At 41.2% G+C, this 25,197-nt stretch overlaps 2 protein-coding genes across 3 annotated transcripts; one reads left to right on the top strand and one right to left on the bottom strand.

The window, feature by feature from the left end:
* Window positions 1–10: 10 nt before the first annotated feature.
* Window positions 11–6,203, bottom strand: ruvbl1 (RuvB-like AAA ATPase 1). The gene is made up of 11 exons (XM_056436823.1): window positions 5,955–6,203; window positions 4,983–5,069; window positions 4,758–4,890; window positions 3,638–3,789; window positions 3,179–3,268; window positions 2,402–2,551; window positions 1,334–1,397; window positions 1,027–1,225; window positions 832–934; window positions 660–751; window positions 11–528 (listed from the first exon to the last, which is right to left on the bottom strand). Exons 1-11 carry the CDS (start codon window positions 6,093–6,095, stop codon window positions 369–371), a joined length of 1,371 nt encoding a protein of 456 aa, XP_056292798.1. The 5' UTR covers window positions 6,096–6,203; the 3' UTR covers window positions 11–368.
* A 432-nt stretch (window positions 6,204–6,635) lies between these two features.
* eefsec (eukaryotic elongation factor, selenocysteine-tRNA-specific) lies at window positions 6,636–20,438 on the top strand. 2 transcript variants are annotated; one of them, XM_056436822.1, is made up of 7 exons: window positions 6,636–7,188; window positions 9,681–9,888; window positions 10,156–10,252; window positions 13,970–14,134; window positions 15,160–15,804; window positions 17,296–17,452; window positions 19,595–20,438. In XM_056436822.1, the coding sequence occupies exons 1-7, from the start codon at window positions 6,885–6,887 to the stop codon at window positions 19,774–19,776; spliced, it is 1,758 nt and encodes a 585-aa protein (XP_056292797.1). In that variant the 5' UTR covers window positions 6,636–6,884; the 3' UTR covers window positions 19,777–20,438. The 2 variants fall into 2 exon arrangements, with proteins under 2 accessions (XP_056292797.1, XP_056292796.1); XM_056436821.1 differs by lacking the exons at window positions 6,636–7,188; window positions 9,681–9,888; window positions 10,156–10,252 and adding exons at window positions 12,255–12,583; window positions 12,853–12,949.
* The last annotated feature ends 4,759 nt before the right edge of the window (window positions 20,439–25,197 follow it).

Raw genomic sequence — 25,197 nt, 5'->3', positions numbered from 1 at the left:
TGCAATCAAAACAATTGCATGAAATGATTTAATTTATTGATATAAAGAAACAATTAAGTTGTAATCTTCTGTCTCAGTCATTCTGTTCCTTTGTAAGAAGTACCAATAAAAAAAGTAAACATTAAAGAAAATAGAGTAAACTTGTGTTTTTCTTTATATTCAAAAAATTACTTTCAACAAAAGGAATAGATAAAACCTTAGAACAAATTTACTACAGTAGATCCGACCAGGACACTAGAATGAGCCACTGTGCGGAGGGTATAGATGGAAAAACAAAGGAAAAAGCCACATAAAAAGGATGGAGAATCAAAGTGAACCGTGTAACACCAGCCCGTGGAAGTTGTGAACGAAAAGGTTTAAATCCAGCTTTACTTCATAAACTTCTGATGTTGATCTTGGAGGATTTTGGCTGAGGACTTTGCATCGTAGAAAAGCTCATTGATTTCTTCTATCTGCTCCCTCTCCACGTTCTCTTTTCCCTGAACACGACCCAGCAGGCTGGCTGGCGTCAGGAGCTGCACAGCGTACCTGAGAGGAAACAGGAAATAAGAGCCACTTGGTAAACACATATTCAAAGAAGCACTTAATAGTTGCTCTAAAAACTGGACCACTGTGGACTCGATGTATTCCATTCAGTGATACACAATGTATATTCTTACCTGAGGGTGGTCTTGGTGCCGATCTCTGCCAGGTGTGAAAGAGCTTCCTCGCTAATATTGATCCCTTCAGTCTGAGAACGGATCTTAATGATCTACAAACCACAAAGACGTCAGTGACACACGCACAGATGGCACGCATCACACATGCAGATACTTTAATGCAGAGACTCACCTGCTTCGTCTCCTGGGCTGTGTACAACATTGTGCGGATTATCATGACTCTGTCCAGCAAGTCCAGAGGAATCCCGTGTGGAGAGCAGATGTCTTCTGTCCCCCTGAGCAACAAATAATGATTAATGCTACAACTCGTACATCCTATAAAAAAATGAAATAATGCAATTTATTTTATAATTCTTATACGTCCTACCTAACCAAACAGTTTCCCCTGTTAGAGGCGAATATAACAATGGGGGCGATGGTGCTCTCGAGTGCTCGATGGAGGTATGTGAAACATTCAATGTCCAGCATATGCACCTCGTCCACAAACAGCACTCCAGGTACGAGCTCTGCTACACCTTGGTCAATGTAGCGGTTCACCACCTTGTTAATCTCAGTTCGCAGTTTATCTAAAATATGAAAAAAAACAAGGATAAGAAAAAGAAAAAAAAAGGTAAATGAGTGTTTGAGCCAGCTGGCCATAATGTGAGCTGAGAAGTTGTCACATCTTCTTCCACCTGTGATTTCAGTCTTTTTGGGCTTCATCAGTTGCCCCATCATGGAGAGAATGTCCTGGCCTCCCTGAGATCAAACGGTGAGCAATTATTTTAAACATATAGGGGATAACTCAGAAAACGGGTTTTCTAGTTTGTGTGAAAAAACCAGCTGCACTTATGAGTAGGGTTGGGTACCGAAACCCGGTGCCAATATGGTACCGGTTCCAATACAACCGGTATTACCCGGACCGAAACGCAACGCACATTTCGGTGCTTCTTTCCGGTGCCTGAGCCGATTGAAATTGAAAAAAACTATTGTTGTGAACTTCTCTGGTGACTCCGCCCTGTCAGCAGGTTACGATAGCCTCTCATATTTAACTCTGACAGCGGAGGCGTGGCCGTGTCGAGCACACCAGCGTCAGGCTGGACCGACAGGGAGACCGTCACCCGTCACCGGTCCTCCTGAACACGTGGAGACCGATTATGACGAGCAGCCTTAAATCAGATTAGTACCGTAACGTTGATTGCACGTCTTGCATTCATAAAAGTAGGCCAAGAAATAATAAATTAGCCATTATAACCATGTTTAAGCTAGCTCGTAGCTAGCGCTAGCTACGAGCTACGAGCGTGACAGTCTGCTCGCAGATGTGTTGATGTACAGCGATCCCGGCTGTATACCCGGTGTTACCGGGAATATAGACCGTGGGGCGTCACTTTGTTTCAGTGTAACTCGCTGTCAGAAGCAAAACTTTATTTGTCACGTGTCATCTTCAGTACCTCTGATTGGTTGTTCTCTTTGCCCATCAACACAGTGACAGGATTAACCCTATAAAGGCTGCACATGACAATACATATCACATCATATAATGGAGAACATATATGATATCCGTTGTTTGTCAGTGCTCCATGATAACGGCTTCTACAGGGAATATGGCCGAAGAGGTTTTTAATGTCCTCATTGTGTGTTTAAAAAAAAAGTATCGGTTCAGGCACCGGTATCGTTTTAAAACTACCGGTTTAGCACCGGTATCGGAAAAAACCCAAACGATACCCATCCCTACTTATGAGAAGACATTTGCAGTTAGATACCTGGGGTCTGGCATTTGCCACATCCAGGTCATGCAGTGTGACATCCTGGACTATCTCCTTCTTTTTGTGGACATCGCCTTTGGGCAGCGGCACATACTCCTCTGCTTCCAGGTCGAACTCCGTCGCAAAGATGTCACAGCGACCTTGTCTCTGCAAAGACACAGTACAACAACATGTGTTCAGAATTTAAACACTGACCCAGTGTCGCACAATAATCTGGACAACAGTGGAAGAAAAGACAGCGCAGGGGGCAGAGGTAGAACTGAACCCAGTACCAGGCCATCCTAGAGAGGAGGGCATGCAGCTGAGGGATGAAAGAGTTTCAGAAGGCAGGTCATGATACAGCTGTCAACAGTAACAAATGTGTTGTCGAGCCCTCCTCCTTTGGCCCGACCCGCGCCCCCGGCCCACCTGCACCGATTAAAGGAACCGTCACTGTGGTCTGTCAACACAAGCCGTGAGAAAAGAGGCATTGTGGGAGATGGAGAGATATGCAGAGCATGAAGAGCTGCAGGAATGAGAGAGGCTCATTCCAGAGTACAGCAAAAATTCAGCAACACTTTGATGCAGAGCTGAAAGAACGCCACCATGAAGGACGGACACGGATAAGCCAGACAGGAAACACTGAACTTTGGTTCAACCAAATATTTCTTTAGGTTTTTATTAAGTTTAAGTGTCATTTGTGAACTCAACAGTTTGGCGATTGACATCCTAGTGTGAACATATTGTTCTCCTCAGGTTGGTTGATCAAAATGTGTGGCAGTTGTAACACAATACCTTGACGGCTCCACTGTTGGCTTCAATGTAGATGACATCTCCCACTTCCACACACTCTTTCTGAAGACTCTCATAAATACTGGGATCCAGCTAAGAAAACCAGACAAGAGATTGGTCAGTGAAAGTAAGGTGGATTGTTAGAGGAAAAAATACTTTGTCAAAATGTTTATTGAGGAACAAAGATGGTGTTTTATTATCTATTTTTAGGTAAGAGTTTTGGAAGAGAAAGAGACAAAAGAAAAATCGAAACAAAATCTGAACGCAAGATACACAGCATTGCTCGGTGAAAAGAGAACCATATATTCATATTTTTGCAAATATTAAGTACCTGTTAAACTTGACAAAGTTCTTATGAATTCAGTTGTTATTATCATGACACCATTTATAAATGCAACATATCTCAGCATGTTTAACATGCGGGAGAATGAAGGAAAAAAAAGACATTGCTCAGAGTCTGACCTTGAGCTGCTTTGTGCCTTTGCCCGTCTTCAGACCGATGATGACGTGGCTGATGGTTTTTCCGTAGCCACCCATGGGATTCTCAGTCTCACAGGGGGTCAGCTCTGTTACCTCTCCTTCATACACCTCCTTTGTTTCTTTGATACGCAGTCCTGAATGTGGGCAACATTACAGTCACACACACACAGTGCAGAGTAAGAACTCAATTGGGCCTTTATATTCCTGTATCTACTAAGCCGCTGCATCCTTCAGTCTACTGAACAATGCATTTTATTAGACAGGAAACACGTGTGTGTGCATGCCCATGAAATGTCTGGGCATCGTCTCGTGTAATGGGATCACGCTCTTGTTCCTCTTTCGTGCAGCCGATGGCAGCGACAATGAGCAGCACACAGGTGGCTGATCTGCTGTGGTGAGGGTCAGACAGCAAAGCCTAAGGCAGGGACCGTCCATCAGGCCCCTCTTATTGGCAGAGTGATGACAATTTCATAAATGAAACCTCCTCCCACCGGAATATCCTGTTCTAGAGGAGGAGCAAAGGTGCTGATGACCATCTCTCCCTCTACCGAAGGTCCATTTCCTACCCTGCGACTGGTACCGTCAGCAGTCCGACAAACCCCTTCCCCCTCTCCCGCCGTTGTTCCTTCTCAACATCATTCTTATAAATGCGCTGTCAAGTGTCGCCTTTCAGCTCATGAGAACGGTGTGTGCAGGACACCTTGCTCTTCCTGACCAAGGACTCCTCACTGAGGGTACGAGTTGATCATATAATGTCCTTTAACTCCAAGAGAGGAACACAAGTAGAGAAACAAAAAATAGATATACATTTTCTCTTTCAGCCAGAGGGGTATCAAGTCGCACAGATCATTTTGGATATATGTGCTTGAAGCTTTGAAATAGCAAGTATACTGCCCTGAGCCAATGCAATGGAAGTGAATGGAATTGGTTTCATATTTTTCCATATACATAATGTTTAGTTTGGATAAAATGTTTAGTTTGGATAATACTTAAACCAGGTTGTTATTTTCACTGACACATTTTGCAGTTGAACGTCTCAGTAATCTGTTTTGTGGTTAAGAACTAAAGCCAAGGAGCCAAATCATATTTACGTGACACTCACCAATGGCCCTCCTGAAATTCTCCATCAGTACTTCCGTTTTTTTAATCTCAGATGAGAAGACCTCACTGCCAACCATGGGACAGAAAGGCACCTTGTTCCCCAACTCTTGTGCAACAGCCAAGGCAAGGGCAGTCTGGAGGAACAAGTAGAAAAGAGTCACAACCTGCAGCAACAACAGTGAAGCTTTACTTCTGTCTTGCTAGTGAATGAACACTGCACACTTACCTTTCCTGTTCCAGGTGGTCCTGCCAGTAACACTGCCCTTCCTGCCATCTTCTTAGAACGAATCAGGTCGACAATGATGCCACAAGCCTGGAAAGAAAAAATAATATACAGAACCATTATTCTGTATTTTGTAATATTAAGTAATGTCAACAGGAACTGACTGAAATACACGCAGCTGGCTGTGAGACAAGTACTATGATCTGTTGTGAGGATTTACAACAACGCAGGTGTTGTGAATTTTTTTGTTAATATATTCCTTAGTGTCTGCACTTTCCCCATAGTTTATGTTAGCCTATGTCTATTACTCTGGGTTATTACATTTTAGACAGTAATGTATATCAACAAGCAGTCAGGTTTATTCTCAGCCTAAACATGAGGACGACTAGATGACTATACTTGTTTGAAGATGGTCTTTTGTCACTGAACTGGTAAAATAGTGTGTACACATGTAGTTTTAGTTTGACATTTCATCTTTACATCTCGATTAATTGGAAATGAATACAGGTCGTCCACTTGTCTCTAAAACGGCTCTTGTGTTTCTACGTTCATGAATACACTTTGTTTTAGCTGGTCAGCTGCGGAGCAAACTTTATAAATCAAAAGTTTAGCATAATATATTTTAAGGAAAGGATATTAATAATAATAATAATAATAATAAATTTAATTTATAACGCACTTTACATCCAACGAAGGATCTCAAAGTGCTACATTGCACAAAAAGGGGAAAAACATCCAGCCTGGAGGTTAATGAACCTGAATAATATGTATGGTGGACCTGCTCTTTAGCTCACCTCTAACCCGAGAGAACAGACACACTGCAGTGCTAACGGAACTAACGCTAGCCTGTTGGTGCACCTGGCCGCCTGCAGTGAGTGAAACCTTCCCTTTAAAACAACCATCAGCTCTCGAAGTCACTCTTTCAAACAGTACACGAATAACGTAGATGCAGTGAATGTTATACACGAATATTACCTCTCTAGCAGCCTCCTGGCCGACCAGACCACATGCCGACTGTTTAGCATTCCCGGCCTCGTCTAGCCCGAGTCCTTTAACATGGCTGTGAGTTGCGATCCGCTGAGTTTTCGTGGTGCTTTTCACCTCTTCGATCTTCATAGTTACTGTTTATTTATTAATATGTGATATCAAAATGGCAAGGCAGGTTTACGATGAAGAAAATACCTCCTGTGCCTCCGATAACTTTTCACAGCCAGAATCGGCGCCGAAACTCAAAACACAGGGAAATCGGTTTCCATGTGGGTTACTAGGGGAAATCAGCGGAAGTGAAACACGCAATACCGTTGACTTTAATATTACTATTGGTCCTTGTCGACTGATGCAGCACATTCATTGGCTGAAGTTCATGTCAATCATTTCCACCTACAGAAACCCCGCCCAGGACAGTTTTCATTTCCGTCTGTGTTGCCGTTGCTTTTGTCGTACTGGAAACTGATAAAAGCGTGTCAAAGTGTAAATAAGAGTAACACATAAATGCAGAACTAAACTGATACCGGTGTTTATCTCCCCTGCAGCTTCTATTTATAGTTAAGGTTATGTTTAAATAAAACAGCTAGCATGTCAGGTCAGTTCCCCATTTTTTATTTTGGTTTGTCACTGAAGAAACGTTCCGCTTCAGCATGTTGTCCACAGGATGAAGTGCACTGACAGCGAGGCAGACGTTTCTCTCAACTCCCAAAGTAATGTTAAAGTCTTTTTTGTAGCTATCTGTTTTTTAAGCCGCAAACTAATTAGCACTCCTGGTTTTTGAACGTGTATTAGTATTAGAAAGCGGGGTTAAATGAAAGAAAAGGTTGTCAACAAATACTGCCGTTTTAACGTTTCAGTTTGGGCCGAATTCAACGTCCAATAGAAAATACGCACGTCGTACATCAAACTGGAGTCAACATGTCAGAGTCTGCTGACAGTCGCTCCAATACGTTAAATTTTAACATCGGGGTGCTCGGACATGTCGACAGCGGGAAGACATCGCTTGCCAGAGCGCTGAGCAGCACCGCCTCCACGGCTGCCTTCGACAAGAGCCCGCAGTCCCGCGAGAGAGGCATCACGCTGGACCTCGGCTTCTCCTCCTTCACGGTGGACGTTCCGGACCACCTGCGGGACAATGGAGGCCAGCAGCACTATGACAGCCTGCAGTTCACCCTGGTGGATTGTCCGGGTCACGCCTCTCTTATTCGCACTATCATTGGGGGTGAGCTCTCTAACTCTCTGCAAGTGTGGGTGCTTAATGGCACTGATGACATATAGTGAATGAAAGGGTGGTAAATACAAAGTCTCCGTTTACGACATGTTGACCTACCAAGAGATGATGAGACCAGCTGAGGCCACAGCAACCATACCTCACCAACTACACTCAGTTGTCAGTTGCCAATTTATACAGGCATGCAGTCCAACACAACAACCCTGACATGCACTCTACCTTTTATGAAGGTTAGTATGTCCATTAAACTGTTTTAGAGTGGTGTTTATTTAACCCTCCTGTTACCTTAGGGTCAATTTGACCCCATTCAATGTTTAATGTCGGTGTTCTTTCGGGTCAATTTGACCCCAGGCTGTTTTTCACTGTGTCAAACATATAAGAAATATCAACTTTTTTATATATTTAAAGGGTTATTTAGGTAGTCAACAAACAAACATAAAGTACCTCACACTTAAACTTGGGAAACAATATTAATTATAATAATTTTCTGGAGGTTTTAATTGCTGGGGTCAAATATGTCAGGAAATATAAAGGTAACAGGAGGGTTAAACATTGAATGGGGTCAAATTGACCCTAAGGCAACAGGAGGGTGAACACTGGTCATTTTAGAGGCTAGAGTTTGTGGTGCTTTTGACTTGTATGACATTTTTTGTCCGCCCCCCTCATATCAATAAGCATGGATCACATGTTAAAAACACCTCTCACTATACTTAACATTTTAACTTCCATGAAGCTCAGGCCTATTGCAGGGCTGTTGGTACATTTGACAGCATTAGTTTTAGCAAGGTGTTAATGTACTGTATATCTACAACTTAATATACAAAGCATGCCTCTTTAATTTACCATTTTCACAGCAGGCATTCTGTCTTGTCACTCACAAAATAACACGGGTGTTAATACCATTACCAGTATATTTGTTCCATTCAAGTGTCTCAGGAACTCATGACTGCTTGACAGTGAGCCAGCGTGAAGATTAGCCTTACACTGAAACCAAATAACACGTTGTTTCTTTACCTTATTTACAGACACACACATTATCTCAATAAAAGCTGAATTACATTTGTTGTTGTTGTTGAATCTGCCGTTTAATCGGAAGTTCCAGCGATAAAGTCCCTACTGTCATTCTGTTGCATAAAAAAAATACCCTCATATAGCTTGAGTGTTTTCATTCGATGCAAACTAAGTTAACATAATAGTTTAAAATCCACGAACAGAAATCACCATAACACAGACATTTGAAAGTAATAGGCCCAATTATCACGAACGCATACGTGCCAGTGAATGTATCAGTAACAAGATCAAGAGAGTTTGTACTGTGGTGTTGGTAGCAGTGTGTCAATATCATGTTACAAAAGAACGTAAGATAATACATTATGAAACGTCCCACCCTGTGTTCAAAGACGATACTAAAAAACTGACAGTTAAATGCTACACCCCATCCTCAATGTCATAGCAAACACACCACATGTGACCTATCCAGCAGAGGGCGCCTTATCTCCACAAGCAGAACGGTTGATCAAGTCATATTAACTCAGAGCTGCACAGATTAATGGTCAGTTTTCAATTAATACATGTATTGCCTCCGATTTTGATAATCAAATGAATTGATTAATTGGTTTGATTTATTACTTTTTTTAAAATAAGTCAGTGTCTGTGCTCCCAGCTTCTTAAATGTGAATACAATCTAGTTTATTTACTGCTCTATCACAGTAAACGATATATCTTTGAGTTGTGGACAAAATAATGCATGTAAGGATGTCAACGAGGGCTTTCAGAACACTGATCAGTGTTTTGTTTAACCATTTCATCGACCAGACAGTCAATCATTACTTGTAGCCGTAATTTACTTGATTGATAAGACTGTTTTAAACTTAAATGATAGACGTAGACTTTGGAAGAAGTTTTGGTTTTGGTATTATAGCAGAAGAGAGAGGCACTCAAACAATGAATGCTGCTCTGTTGTTTAACCAAAGTACTAAATGAAACCTATGAGCCGGTGGGGCGTCACATGCTGTAGATTAGGAGGAAGGAAAGTGTGGGGTTTGGGGTATGTATTAAACCACCCTCCTGTCCCATGTGGGAAAGCACAGGAAAGAGAAGCAGCCAAAACGAAGGAGAGAAAAGAGGGAACACAGGAAAGACAGACTGCCAAAGTTGGGAAAAGAAAAGAGGGAAAGGAAAGACAACCAAGTGAGCTGTAGCTCTGGTTTCAACCCTCTAGCCTTTCCCTGGCTTTGCCTTTATGCACCCCTTCACTAAATGATCTTGTTGTTCTACTGTTATTTCTAGGTATCTGTTTCCATTCCTAGTTGTGTGCTGTTGTCAGCGTTGTAGTCTACTCAGTTCTACTAAAGGTGCACAGGAGGAAAGCTGGAATCTGTTTAACAGCAAACTATTGTGTTGTTCTGATTCGGCCTGCTTTTCTTCCACGTTAATAATATCTGACATCGTTGATTTTCGTTGGCTTTATTTGCTTTTTCTAGGTGCCCAAATTATTGACCTGATGATGCTGGTGGTGGACGTGGTGAAAGGGGTGCAGACTCAGACTGCAGAGTGCCTGCTGATAGGAGAGCTGACCTGCCCTCGCATGGTGGTCATCCTGAATAAAATTGACCTACTGCCACCCAACAAAAGACAGAGTGCCATTGAGAAGATGACCAAGAAAATGCACAGAACTTTGCAGAGCACCAGGTCTGAATTCATTACAGTATAAGAATACATTAGGATATTGTGGAAATGAAGGCATGAGCGACTAAGTGGGTTAGGGCATCCCACGACTCCAGTGGCCCAGAAATGAGTCTCTTGCCAAACTCCCTCATTTATTACACATTCTGTCTCCCTCTCTGCATTCCAGTGGTCTGTCCGTCAGACCCGCTTGTTTTATTCAAAGTAACTTTAATCATTACTTCAACATCAAAGCATAAAGTAATTTCAATATTATGTTGTGCTGTTGGCCAGATTTAAGGAATGTCCAGTGATTGCTGTGGCAGCGAAGCCCGGGGGCCCGGAGGCTCCTGACACAGAGGAGCCACATGGAGTGCCAGAGTTAATAGAGGTAAAGTCCGGAAACACTCTGGTTCCCCTCCATTGTTACTAATCTAGCTCAAAAGAGCACATAAGTTCTCACTTATGAACAAGTGCTGTTAGTCAGCCGTCATTGTTCAAGTGGTGGTGAATTAGTAAAGCAAGTCAGCCGTGTTTATTGACCGAACAACTAAAAACGCATACTTTGTCCAGTCAACAGAGTATTACGTTAGTACAGTATGTACTGTTTAATAAACGGCACAGTATTAATTGCTGTATGCAAACAATTCTAAGTGATTCATGTCACGATTGTTAATGATCCAAATGATCAAGGAAAAGCATAGTTCACGATATGCAAATGCATTGATTGTTGACCACTCTTATCTTTTGCCTGACCAACATCAGGCCTATTGCAGGGCTGTTGGTACATTTGACAGCATTAGTTTTAGCAAGGTGTTAATGTACTGTATATCTACAACTTAATATACAAAGCATGCCTCTTTAATTTACCATTTTCACAGCAGGCATTCTGTCTTGTCACTCACAAAATAACACGGGTGTTAATACCATTACCAGTATATTTGTTCCATTCAAGTGTCTCAGGAACTCATGACTGCTTGACAGTGAGCCAGCGTGAAGATTAGCCTTACACTGAAACCAAATAACACGTTGTTTCTTTACCTTATTTACAGACACACACATTATCTCAATAAAAGCTGAATTACATTTGTTGTTGTTGTTGAATCTGCCGTTTAATCGGAAGTTCCAGCGATAAAGTCCCTACTGTCATTCTGTTGCATAAAAAAAATACCCTCATATAGCTTGAGTGTTTTCATTCGATGCAAACTAAGTTAACATAATAGTTTAAAATCCACGAACAGAAATCACCATAACACAGACATTTGAAAGTAATAGGCCCAATTATCACGAACGCATACGTGCCAGTGAATGTATCAGTAACAAGATCAAGAGAGTTTGTACTGTGGTGTTGGTAGCAGTGTGTCAATATCATGTTACAAAAGAACGTAAGATAATACATTATGAAACGTCCCACCCTGTGTTCAAAGACGATACTAAAAAACTGACAGTTAAATGCTACACCCCATCCTCAATGTCATAGCAAACACACCACATGTGACCTATCCAGCAGAGGGCGCCTTATCTCCACAAGCAGAACGGTTGATCAAGTCATATTAACTCAGAGCTGCACAGATTAATGGTCAGTTTTCAATTAATACATGTATTGCCTCCGATTTTGATAATCAAATGAATTGATTAATTGGTTTGATTTATTACTTTTTTTTAAATAAGTCAGTGTCTGTGCTCCCAGCTTCTTAAATGTGAATACAATCTAGTTTATTTACTGCTCTATCACAGTAAACGATATATCTTTGAGTTGTGGACAAAATAATGCATGTAAGGATGTCAACGAGGGCTTTCAGAACACTGATCAGTGTTTTGTTTAACCATTTCATCGACCAGACAGTCAATCATTACTTGTAGCCGTAATTTACTTGATTGATAAGACTGTTTTAAACTTAAATGATAGACGTAGACTTTGGAAGAAGTTTTGGTTTTGGTATTATAGCAGAAGAGAGAGGCACTCAAACAATGAATGCTGCTCTGTTGTTTAACCAAAGTACTAAATGAAACCTATGAGCCGGTGGGGCGTCACATGCTGTAGATTAGGGAGGAAGGAAAGTGTGGGGTTTGGGGTATGTATTAAACCACCCCTCCTGTCCCATGTGGGGAAAGCACAGGAAAGAGAAGCAGCCAAAACGAAGGAGAGAAAAGAGGGGAACACAGGAAAGACAGACTGCCAAAGTTGGGAAAAGAAAAGAGGGAAAGGAAAGACAACCAAGTGAGCTGTAGCTCTGGTTTCAACCCTCTAGCCTTTCCCTGGCTTTGCCTTTATGCACCCCTTCACTAAATGATCTTGTTGTTCTACTGTTATTTCTAGGTATCTGTTTCCATTCCTAGTTGTGTGCTGTTGTCAGCGTTGTAGTCTACTCAGTTCTACTAAAGGTGCACAGGAGGAAAGCTGGAATCTGTTTAACAGCAAACTATTGTGTTGTTCTGATTCGGCCTGCTTTTCTTCCACGTTAATAATATCTGACATCGTTGATTTTCGTTGGCTTTATTTGCTTTTTCTAGGTGCCCAAATTATTGACCTGATGATGCTGGTGGTGGACGTGGTGAAAGGGGTGCAGACTCAGACTGCAGAGTGCCTGCTGATAGGAGAGCTGACCTGCCCTCGCATGGTGGTCATCCTGAATAAAATTGACCTACTGCCACCCAACAAAAGACAGAGTGCCATTGAGAAGATGACCAAGAAAATGCACAGAACTTTGCAGAGCACCAGGTCTGAATTCATTACAGTATAAGAATACATTAGGATATTGTGGAAATGAAGGCGCAGACGACTAAGTGGGTTAGGGCATCCCACGACTCCAGTGGCCCAGAAATGAGTCTCTTGCCAAACTCCCTCATTTATTACACATTCTGTCTCCCTCTCTGCATTCCAGTGGTCTGTCCGTCAGACCCGCTTGTTTTTTATTCAAAGTAACTTTAATCATTACTTCAACATCAAAGCATAAAGTAATTTCAATATTATGTTGTGCTGTTGGCCAGATTTAAGGAATGTCCAGTGATTGCTGTGGCAGCGAAGCCCGGGGGCCCGGAGGCTCCTGACACAGAGGAGCCACATGGAGTGCCAGAGTTAATAGAGGTAAAGTCCGGAAACACTCTGGTTCCCCTCCATTGTTACTAATCTAGCTCAAAAGAGCACATAAGTTCTCACTTATGAACAAGTGCTGTTAGTCAGCCGTCATTGTTCAAGTGGTGGTGAATTAGTAAAGCAAGTCAGCCGTGTTTATTTACCGAACAACTAAAAACGCATACTTTGTCCAGTCAACAGAGTATTACGTTAGTACAGTATGTACTGTTTAATAAACGGCACAGTATTAATTGCTGTATGCAAAAAATTCTAAGTGATTCATGTCACGATTGTTAATGATCCAAATGATCAAGGAAAAGCATAGTTCACGAAATGCATTGATTGTTGACCACTCTTATCTTTTGCCTGACCAACATCAGATTTTTAAAAACATTGCTGTACATATCTTGATCATCGTGACTCGAACCTCAGGCCGCTGTGGCAAGTCGTACACGCTCTACCCAGTGAGCTACTGGGGCATACGCAATACTACATTTTGAAGCGTACTGATTTTTATATGAAAGAAAGATGACAACAAGGGATAATACTTTTTTTAATAACGTGAACCAATATCAGTATTTTGTTCCAAAAAAGATTTCTTGGGATGTCTACTGTACAGAGCTGGACATTTTTCATTGAGAAATACACTTGTCAGTACTTTCTGAGGGAAAATTGATGCCGTGTATAAACTATGTCTTAAATAACCGTCAACAGAATATTTGCATTCTCTGTACTGCATTTAAAAAGGTGATGTTCTTATTTTGCAAAACAGCAGTATGACTCAAACATCAGGATCAGAGCAGCACTTATACAACCAGAGACAGTCTGTGCTATGCAGTTTTTGTGAATCACTAGATAGATATGGATCAAATTAGTCTCTCTGTCTCTCTCTCCCTCTCTCTCTCTCTTTCTCTCTTTCACTCCCTCTGTTTAATCTGGTTACATTTGTGTGTATGTGTGACCTTGCAGTTATCTTTTTGTGTGTATAAATAAATGTGTCTTTATTCTGTCCATTTTGGTTTCTTGTGTCAGCTTTTGAAGAAACAGACATACCTCCCTCAGAGAGACCCTGGAGGTGACCTCCTGATGGCTGTGGACCATTGCTTCTCCATCCGTGGTCAGGGAACAGTCATGACTGGAACCATCCTGCAGGGGTCGCTGGCAATCAATGACACTCTGGAAATCCCATCACTAAAGGTATGATTAAAAAATACATGAATTCCAAATCTCTGTTATTTTCAGGATGGTAACATACCAGAGTGCTGGAAATTCTTTCGTAGAAACCACAGAAATTCGGAAGTTCATAAGTTGGCTGGAAATGGACGGACAGAGGGAAGGATGTCCGTGTGGATGCAGAGGATGTGCCAAATTAAAATGAGGGAAGGATGAAGGGACTCTGAGTGGACTGGCAGTACAGCGGTGGCTAATTTAGACCAGATGCACACGTTCAGCCAGGCTCAGCAGTTTTCTATGTAGTTTTAATGTCCACCTCTTGGTGGCAGCAAATGGCTAAATTAATAGTAATTAGTTCTAAAGCCTTGATCTGTCCAACTACTGTTGATTTGGTCATGTTATAATGGAGTAAAAAAACTTAAACATTGTCAATGATGAGGTGGCTGGTAGTAAGACAGATATCTTTTAAATGTTTGATTTGTTACCTGTGATTAGTTTGGAGATGTATGGTTCAAACAAAACAAGGCACAATTACATTTTTATCAAAGCCTGATGTTAAGTGAAATACAAATATGAAAAATTAATATAAAATACGATGCACAGTTGCAAATTCAGCAACAACAGTGCATATTTAAAGAGCCCTGTGTACTTTCGTATGTGCTTGAAGCAACTTAAGTCCTCTATAGGAGCTTTCCTTAAAAGTTAGTAGAACAATTTATGTTCTGTGAAGATAATAATAACGGATGTTTTCTTCTCTAATAATTCCATGTTGTATAGTTTATAGGTTTTAAATGTAATACTAAAGTGGAACCAAAATAAGTATTTTTAGGAATGGTAATAAAACAACAACAACCACATGCATGGCTATAGCATTATAAACTATGAACCTTTATCAGCAATAACCTGACATGCGGTGGATGTATGTACTTCTGGCTTTCTCTTGTGAGTTGGGATCTAAATATGTTTTATTAATGTCTTAGTTTCAAACAGTGTTGCATTGATGTTAGAAACGTGTTTTTCTATTGTATCTCTATGCTCTCTGACATCAGGTGATCAAGAAGATAAAGTCGGTGCAGATGTTTCGGAAGCCTGTGTCAGCGGCCATGCAGGGGGATCGTGTGGGTGTGTGTGTGACACAGTTTGACCCTAAACTGTTAGAGCGGGGTGTGGTGTGCACCCCAGGGTCCCTCCGCACCTTCTATGCAGCAATCATCTCTGTGAGGAAGATCAGCTACTTCAAGGGCTCTCTTGCCACCCGTGCGAAGTTCCACATCACAGTGGGTCATGAGACAGTCATGGCGAGGGTTATGTTCTTTGGCCTGCCACCCGTTGGTGCCTCAGAGCCACCTTCAGACCCGACTCCACCTCCATCTCAGCCCTGCTCACTGGAGTCACCCTTCTCCTTCGAGAGACAATACCTCTACCAGGATGAATATGTCACTGGTCAGAGAGAGGCGAGTCCGGCAGCTGAGCCGGAACAATGGGCCTTGTTGGAGTTTGAGCGGCCAGTCACATGCCCCTCACTCTGCCTGGTGATTGGTTCCAAGCTGGACACAGATATCCACGCCAATGTATGCCGGTTGGCTTTCCAGGGCCGTCTGCTACAGGGGTTTGGAGATAAGGGCTACGCTGAGACTGCTCTGCCTCGTCTGCGCATCTACAAGACGAAACACAAGGAGGGCCAGGTGGAAAGGGTGAGTGGGACACTCAGCAGTTTATTTTAAATAGTCTTTTCTTTTTCTGACTGTCATCTTCTCTGCTTGCCCGAGAGTGTTACCCTTGCTCCTCTGCCCTCTCTATCACCTTGTCCTCCTTCTGGCTGTGGTTCTTCTTTGCATGTTTCTCATTGCTGGTGGCAGTGGACCATGCCTCTCAGACAGAGCCCCTATTGTACAGTCATAAACACGCACGCACACACAAACAAGCGTGCACATTCAGCCCTGGTGATCCGTGTTTGAGGCATGGATAAGTATGCGTGCCTTCGCATGTGCTGTGACAGAGGTGTGCGTGGGTGGCCGACTGACGCCACTAGTTCTGTCTCGCTGTCGGAGACTGGCACTGTTTGGACACACCTGAGTGGCACAGGAATACCCACATGACTGAGTTAACCTCACCGTCTGGGGCTCAGCTTCTTTCTCTCTCTCACACATGCAGATTGCTTTTTGATCTTGTGAGACTGTTGTTATGTTCCGAGCTCCACTTCATACCGATCTGATCCATATCTCCTCTTATCTGATGCCGTTTGCTTCTTATTGATCTCAACTTCTGATTTGGGAATTTTTCAAAAAGCTATCACCCTCCAACTTTTCACAGTTTGCATTGTCATCTGTTGGCGCACTGAAGATGTTGTGACTCTGCACACTAAAGTATTTCTGTGTGCACGCTTGTCAGGTTCAGTCTCAAGTCAGGGGTCAAGTGTGTAAACTAGTTTCCTGCTGTTGGCACCTCTGGGTGTTGACAGCTCCAGTCAGGAACTCGGGAGGAGAACAGCGTGTGCGAGAGGTCAGACTGTGGTCATGTGACATTGCATTTATACTTCATCTGTCTCGCAGAAAGAGGCAGTTATGTTTCAAAACATTCCTTTTTGTAAAAGAGCACATTACTGGCATTGTGGAGATATGACTGCCTCATCTAGTCACAATTCATATGTCTGTCAGAAGTGTAAAGCCACTGTATTCCTTTTAATCAGCGCGTCAGTTACGCTTGAGGGATGTCTGGGTCAAATGTTCAAGAATGAATGAGAGTTAGGCGGAAGAGAGGAAGAACTTGTCGTGGGGGGAGCCGAGTTGGAGACAGAGCGGTGCCCTCATGTTATCAGATTAGTGGCGGGTTAGATCGACTTAGTGATGGTTGATTAGAAAGAAATACAAACAAATATAGTGTAAAATGTGCTGGATGAAAGAGAACGAGTGAGACAGCAAGGCGGCAGGCCTCGAGGAATGTGGCGCCTTACGGCATGTGGTACAGTCAGCGAGGGCACGGGGCAGAGCAGCCGCTCTTCTTCCTCACCCTGATGTGATGAAGGACTAAAATCAGGACATCCCACAATATCTAGACATCAGATGAATTAAAAATGAGATGTAACTCCTAAAATACATTTTCACATGCATCCCCTGTTGTGCTTTCACGTTATCTTTCATGAGTGCTGCAGCTCATGAGGCTCTTTCCCGCTCTCTTGTGCTCAGGTGACTGACGATTATACTGTGATCGGCCGCAACCTGTTCAAGAAGGAGACCAACCTCCAGCTGTTCTTGGGGTTGAAGGTCACACTGTCGACAGGCGAGACTGGCATTGTGGAGGGTGGGTTTGGACAGAGCGGAAAGTTCAAGATCCGAATACAAGGTAAGGTTTACCTGAGGTGAGACGCTCTTGTTTCTTCACCTCCATCTCAGCAGCACTAAAACTACTGAAGCAGTTTAATGAGACGACACCAAACTCACTGTGGCTTTTGATGAGGTTGCATAGACATGTTTCCCTCTTCATCTATACAAACACCCAGAGCACTTACTCTATATTTCCCGGGACATTGGGGCTCTGCAAACCGTTTTCAGGATGCGGTAAGAGCGGTAGGCCCGACATCCTGAGCCACATTCCCAGGATTCCTCTGGGGATTGCCTGTGTTCCGGGGAAAGTCTGTTCTGTGTTTATTTTACCTTCTGTTGCTCCGAACCCACTGCTCCACACCGGGAGGGAAGAGAAAACAAAAACATTTAGAAAGAGAACCGCACCTACATCCTCTTCATTGCCTAATGTTCTCAAACGTCTCAGACATACTAACGCACACTTCTTTACGCATGGGCATAAAATAAACATCCAGTGGTTTTCCTCCAACACTTCCCGTGACATTCGGGCAGAGACGGCACTATTCTGATTCTGGTGAGGGGTGATGTACCAATGTCTGCTTTCAGACTTCAATAGCTTTTCTGTCGTTCACACCTACTACTCATACGTTAATTTTTTATAACAAATAAATCTGCAGACTGTTTTCTGTATTATTAAATTACAATTGTGTGGTTTTCTAAAACCTAATCAAATTTCTTGTTTCGTTTGACAACAAAATATACATTTTACTAGAAAATACAAAGAACAGCAGTACATGTGTACATTTCAAAAGCTGGAATTAGAGTGTTTTATAATTGTGTGTTGGTTATTAAGGGGGACAGTGAGATTATCACTTCCTCATACTTCTATCTGGTACAAACTAAGGAAATGGTTTAAATGTGATGTTGTACTGCTCCTCCAAAATATATTTGCTGCCAACTTGGCTCCTGACCCTATATTTCTTTTTCAACCAAAGCTAATTCCTACCCATATTTGGTGTTTACTAAGTCTTTATTCTGGACCCTATCTGATATTTACTGTCTGATGAATACGCCACTGTTCCTATCCTTAACCCTTGTGTCGCCTTCGGGTCAATATGACCCGATTCAATGTTTAACCCTCCTGTTACCTTTATATTTACTAACATATTTTACCCTTGAGGTCAATATGACCCCAGCTATTAAAATCTCCAGAAAATTATTAGAATTAATATTGTTTTCCAAGTTTAAGTGTGAGGTACTTTATGTTTGTTTGTTGACTCCCGAAAGAACACCGACATTAAACATTGAATCGGGTCAAATTGACCCGAAGGCGACAGGAGGGTTAAATATTGAATCGGGTCAAAATGACCCGAAGGCAACACAAGGGTTAATGCTTCACATGCACGGGATTCTTCGGTTTCACTGATTCATTCCCATTTGTCTATGAATCTGTGCAGGTCTTTTATTATATAATACATGTTGTGTATGTTAAAAAAATATTCTAAACACAAATACTCAGAAATGTATTTGAGAACAAATGTGTAAAAGCAATTCCAATGTGTCACTTGTGTGTGTGAATACAAATCATTTAAGTTTGGGTGTGTGAGTGTGTTCTGTGGTGGTAAACGGAAATTTTCAGCCGATCATAGATAACAAGAGGAGATTTCTGTCTGCGCCGTAACCATAACAACCCTCACATTGGCAAAACGATAACAAGAAGAATGCTGGCGCCGTTGTCCGTGAGGTCAGACAGCCGCTATGTAAAGCAGTGAACTCGGAACACTTCTTACCTTCCTCGTGCAAAATGGCAAACAAGCAGCAACGCACAGAGAGACGCTCAGAGAACGAGGCCCAAGTGAAGGAAGAGTATCAGGAGGAGTCAGGCAAACGCAGAATCTGGAGGCGCAAGCGGTCAACTTCTTTGCACATTTTCATCAGGAAGATGAAGGCATCAGTTGATCTTGAGGTCAGCACACTGAAGAGGCTCCTGCATTGATACAGTATCCACTGCACACACAACCAGGAAGAAAAGATCTCTATCGAGCATTAGATATATCTACAATTAGATAATCAAGTGCTGTACATCATGTATATGTGTTACATAAAGGGATCTCATCTATATAATGATCGTCTTTTTCATAATCAACCTTTGACTTGAAGTGCCTGTTTTTCTTTCCTTCAGAGGGTCTTCTACCTGAAACCAAGCAGTTGTTATCCTCCACCTCTAAGAAGAAAGGGAAGGGTGGAAGCAAAGGTGGAGCAGCAAATGAAGAGGAGCCCAAAACAGAGTCTCAGCCTGTTGGCATTCACTTGCATTTCAAGCGGTATGTCTTTGATCCCCATAAAAAGATGGTTCAGTCTTAACCTTTGCTGCACTCACTTCAGCCTGACCTCCAGTCACAGTGCTTCGGCCAGACGGAGAGCGGAGGTCATGTGGAGGTGAATCCCGGCCTCTGTATCAGAGGTATGATCATGTTCTTCAGCCTCTGATGGAGACAGTCTGCTAAAATGCAATGATTGTTGAATGCTGAACACATGTGAAACGAGCCTTTTTAAAATCTTCTTTTATGTACGTAATCCAGTTTGCTGCATCACAAGGTTTGAGGGCTCTTCTGTCCTGATACATTTGAGTTCAAACAAATCAGTATCATTGTTCTTGTTGTAAGTCAGAATCAATTCTTTTGACTTGTGACTTTTTTCTGTATGTTTCTAATTAATTTGAGCCTTGATAAAAACCTTGGCTTGTATTACAGAAACATTGAACTCACATTCAACAGATCTCTGTAATCACTGTCTGTGTCTTGCTCTCTCGCTGGAATAAAGGTCATGTTATGTTTCAGGCTTCATTGGCTGTATGATTTCAAAATGATTTCTCAATTTTTCTATATTTTTTCTTTTTCATTTAATTTTAATTTAATGGTGTTTTGTAGAGCTGCATTCTATACAGAATAGCAGTTATTCCAGAGGTTGCTTGAATACTGATCTTTTCCGTAAGACAAATAAAGCAAACCTATGCTGAAAATGTATTTCTGACTGTTATTTCTCGTGTCATCTTTGGTAGTGCCAATAATGTATACGATAGGGATATAATAGCAAAAGATGTAATTTTGTGACCCTAACTCTATTGACAGAAGCTGACTTCATCAGTAATTTTATGCATTTTTGGAATGTAAGCACAATATAAAGCCCCCCATATGCTACGGCAGTCTAAAGAGATTCACTCTCCATATTGTATCTGCTTCTTCGTACTAAATGATACTGAACTATACACTGGAACCAGCACTTCTCTCTGGTTAGTTTGTTACGCTATCATCCGTACAGTTCAGCAAAATGGGCACATTATTTCCAAATGTCACACTTCAGAATCAATTTTATACATTTTCAATCTCTGCTGTAACTAATATCCATAAAAAGTGTACCTAACTAGCCTACAGTTTGAAGCTGACCACTGAATCGTATTATTCTGGCCTGCAAAAGCAAGACCAATATAAGCTATAAGTAATACTTTGATAATTGTGTATGTTTCTGTACATTATAGTAATTTGTATACACTTTTTAAAGTTATTATTTAAATAGAAAAATACATTTTCATGGATGTGTGTGTATATATATACAGTATATACTGTATATGTGTGTGTATATATATATATATATATATATACAGGACTGTCTCAGAAAATTAGAATATTGTGATGAAGTTCTTTATTTTCTGCAATGCAATTAAAAAAACAAAAATGTCATGCATTCTGGATTCATTACAAATCAACTGAAATATTGCAAGCCTTTTATTCTTTTAATATTGCTGATTATGGCTTACAGCTTAAGAAAACTCAAATATCCTATCTCTAAATATTAGAATATCATGAAAAAGTATACTAGTAGGGTATTAAACAAATCACTTGAATTGTCTAATTAACTCGAAACACCTGCAAGGGTTTCCTGAGCCTTGACAAACACTCAGCTGTTATAAATCTTTTTTTTTACTTGGTCTGAGGAAATATTAAAATTTTATGAGATAGGATTTTAGAGTTTTCTTAAGCTGTAAGCCATAATCAGCAATATTAAAAGAATAAAAGGCTTGCAATATTCCAGTTGATTTGTAATGAATCCAGAATGCATGACATTTTTGTTTTTTTAATTGCATTACAGAAAATAAAGAACTTTATCACAATATTCTAATTTTCTGAGACAGTCTTGTATATTGGAGTATTTAGAGGTGGAAATGATCTACTTATTTAAGCATGTGTCTTTTATTAATTACATGTTTTAACGTTTTTACCTTTTCGTGGAAGCTTTATATGTTTCAATGAGTAAACAATGAATAAACAAGAAGGAAGTAGTAAGAAAACATTATCAATGACAATCCACAGTGTATGTGATTGATGGTGCTATTAATCAGCTTGTCATTGAGAACTGTACAGGCTGGAAATGATCTTGCGTCTGAGGGTTTTGTAAATATGTGTGTGTGTCCGGCCTGTCACAGAAGTGCGGTGGGGCGGGGCAGTGAGAGTGCAGGACACTAAGTATGTAGCGGATGATGTCAGCAAACTGTCCCTGTGAACAGCGACTCTATCTCAGCAGGAATCTGTGGAAATTGGAGGGAGGAGGGAGACGCGGCACGAGCAAGAGGGGACACTGGAAGGATTGTTCCTCTGAGTGACAGTCCTTTTAGTCTTATCTCCTCTCATTCCTCTTATAGAAAACCAGACGGGGAGGAGAAAAAAAATATCTGCCGCTTTTTACTCCTGTGTCTCTCCAATTTCTCTTTCTCGCTCCACCCCCTCTTTCATTCTCCATCCATTCCAGTTTTATTGAAAAACGTTTTCTCTGTCCATTACTGGCCTGATTTGTTTCATTGTGAGACAAAAATGGAAATAATCTTTTAGGCTCCTAATATCTTTGCTTAATGTCATAATTTCACAAGCGGATCATAATGATGCACATTATCTGTCGATGCTGCAAAATAATCAGTGTATTTTTTGGATACAAAAACTCATATTCATATAAGATCCATATCTAATCTGTATATGTTATCCTTCTTTAAACTAGAAAAACACATACACACTGGTAAATAAATTAGCTGAATTCATTTCAACCTAATTGAAAGAACAACATCATTTTGCTTTAATATGATTGTAAACATTGAATCAATTTACCAATGCGTCTGGTTAGAAGATGATTATTTTCATCCTCCTTGTCTTGATAAAGATCCTCTTACGTTTCATTAACACAGATGCTGTGTGCACCACGTTTCCCCATGCTAATCCTGTTGTGTGTGTGTGTGTGTGTGTGTGTGTGTGTGTTTGTGTGTGCGTGTGTATGTGTGTGGTGAGAGCGAGGCACCACAGTCCTTTCCAAGCTTAGGTGAGGATGTTCGGGTGGATTGCATAATCCTCTTTTATAGCCGTAGCTAATTGTGGCAAGAGGTAACGTACAGGGAGGCTATGGGACTGCAGCGAGGAGTGTGTACTCTCACACACACATGCACACGCGCACACACCAAGCCAGGATAAGGTTCAAACCTGTTCTTCCTGTTAATTTTGACTTGTACTTGTGCCCAGTGCTCATCTCCTTAACTGCATTTCCCCATAGGACTTCTCCCTTTTGAATTGCCCCTCATAGAAATAAGACACAGCCATGATGTTTCCCCTCCAATACCCCGGTCCATTTTTGCTGGTGACCTCAGCCAGAAGTCGAGGGTCAACATCTGAGCTCCTGAATGTTTAGAGCTGGTAGACGGTCACTGATGAGCAGAGATAACAGGCAGCCACGCAAGAGAAAGAAACAGAGCGACGGGAACGAGGGCTGGTTTATTGACAAGGTGAATAAAGAGGGTAAAATCAGAGTTTAAATTGTGGTCCAATGCAGAGGAGATTGAAAAGACTAATTAGCAGCCGTTTGACAGATAAATCGCTGCAACATTAATTAACAATTTAACCAGAGGGGATTCAGGCTGCGATTTTCAAATATATTCCCATCTTACTTCAGACTATTATATTCCCTTCTTTATTGCTTCACGGCATATGTTTTATCTTGGAAGCAGCTCTAGATGCACTTTTCCACATTTGTCTGTGGTTGATCCCTTACCAGCTTTGTTTCCGTGTTGATGTTCACTTTACCAGTTTTAACAGTATCACCTCCCTCCGACAGAGATTATGTTTATTGCTGAATATTTGATGACAGAAGCTGTATCAGACAGCTTCACGGTACTAATGAGCACAGACACAGATAGAATCACCCTCAACCCCCTCGCTCCTCTCAACCCTCGCCTGCAAATATAATTAGCTATGATTAAAATGGGCATTGTTTAATTAATACCGCCGCAGCCTCTTTCAGTCGACTCCTCCATTTCCGGCACTGCTTATCTCTCATCCCCCCCATCAGCTGTGGAAGTTTTTACTAATGCCTTTGTAAATCATGATTGCAAATACGGCCTTGCCAATTATACCTATATTAAGGTGTAACGTCAGACTTGTATTTATTTCTCCTGAAATAGTGTGAACTCTTGTGTTATAAAGTTTTCAGATCCCCACAAAGTAATTGTCCTTCATTCAAAGCAATCCTGAGGTGACAGTAGCACAATGTGATGACTCTTATTTATTGATGCTTCATTGTGTCAGCAGTGTTTTATTGCAATAGCTTGTACGTTGTACTACTCTAACTCCTTTATATCCTGTTGGATGTAATTCATTCTATAAATGAATTCAGCCTACACTCCCGACTTTGTGAATCAAAGTGGAATACAAAGCACAACACCTCCCTCTGTGGTGAAGGGAAATATTTGAGGAGAAGTATAAGGTTTCACCAAACTTAAGCAAAGTAAGCAGTATGGCTTGTATTACTTGTTGCTGTGTGTGGTCGAGGCAAAATAAAAGCTGCTGTTAAATAACTCAGTCAAAGCATATTTTCAGTGGAGCAGCGTAATATACCAAGAAGACACGATTACATAGTTCTGGAGTTTTTCTCGTTTTTTGTGTCACAGACTAAATTAAGAGTAGGTACAATGTCAGCACTCAAATAACCCTAAACAATAGTTAATTAAAATCATACTGTTACTGTTGTAAGTTGGATATTTAAGGAAAATAATTAACCTGTGAACATCTTAATCTTTTACGCCAACAACAAAGAGCGTTAGTGTGTCTGCCTTTTTGCTTTAAATATATTGTTGCTCATTGTCCTTAATAACTTATTGTCCACTTGTGTTTAACTCGCAAGCTTTTTCAGTCTGACAGTGGAAGATGTTTATGTAAATGCGACGGGTTTTCTAAGATGATGATAACAAAAGAGACCAGTGAGATTCTTAATGATTCAGGATCATCTGCACCTGGCTCACTTTGGGATGAGCTGTTCTGTTGTGTTCGTGTGTTATCACAATTTGCTTTTAATTCACGATTTAACTTCCAACTTATGAAATATAGAAGTTCCTCTGTGTTTAATAATTAATAAATTGAGAATTTTTGTGCAGACTCATTAATTTGAGAAATGACCGGAAATTCTGCAATCAGTCACTAAAACTAAATTTCCTTTGCTTATCAAAGACGCTCATTAAATGCTGTGTCTACACAATTTCCCAGGGTAAAAAAAATACCACTGTTTTCCCATCACCACTGAATTTTGTTCATATATATTCCCATCTTATTTACACATAGAGAAAGAAAAAAAATGCAAATTAGCGCTGGCCCCTCATTAAAGCATTTTATTGATATGCTTCTTCTATACCCCGACGCACACACAGCTGCCTGCTTTTTACTGCAGACTTGATCCTGTCATCTCCCTTCTCTGCAC

Source organism: Pseudoliparis swirei, chromosome 18 (genome assembly GCF_029220125.1).
Source record: "Pseudoliparis swirei isolate HS2019 ecotype Mariana Trench chromosome 18, NWPU_hadal_v1, whole genome shotgun sequence".
NCBI classification, from domain to species: domain Eukaryota; kingdom Metazoa; phylum Chordata; class Actinopteri; order Perciformes; family Liparidae; genus Pseudoliparis; species Pseudoliparis swirei.
The sequence above is the reverse complement of the archived record's forward strand: the minus strand, read 5'-3'. Positions and strand labels throughout refer to the sequence as shown.

Coding starts and splice junctions, on each gene's coding strand:
- ruvbl1 (XM_056436823.1), bottom strand. CDS start 6,095: ATGAAGATCGAAGAGGTGAAAAGCACCACGAAAACTCAGCGGATCGCA. Junction 5,070..5,954: donor GCCAGGAGGCTGCTAGAGAG/GTAATATTCGTG, acceptor TTTTCTTTCCAG/GCTTGTGGCATCATTGTCGA. Junction 3,269..3,637: donor AAGGCACAAAGCAGCTCAAG/GTCAGACTCTGA, acceptor TGGTTTTCTTAG/CTGGATCCCAGTATTTATGA.
- eefsec (XM_056436822.1), top strand. CDS start 6,885: ATGTCAGAGTCTGCTGACAGTCGCTCCAATACGTTAAATTTTAACATC. Junction 10,253..13,969: donor GAGTGCCAGAGTTAATAGAG/GTAAAGTCCGGA, acceptor TTCTTGTGTCAG/CTTTTGAAGAAACAGACATA. Junction 17,453..19,594: donor GTTCAAGATCCGAATACAAG/GTAAGGTTTACC, acceptor TCTTTCCTTCAG/AGGGTCTTCTACCTGAAACC.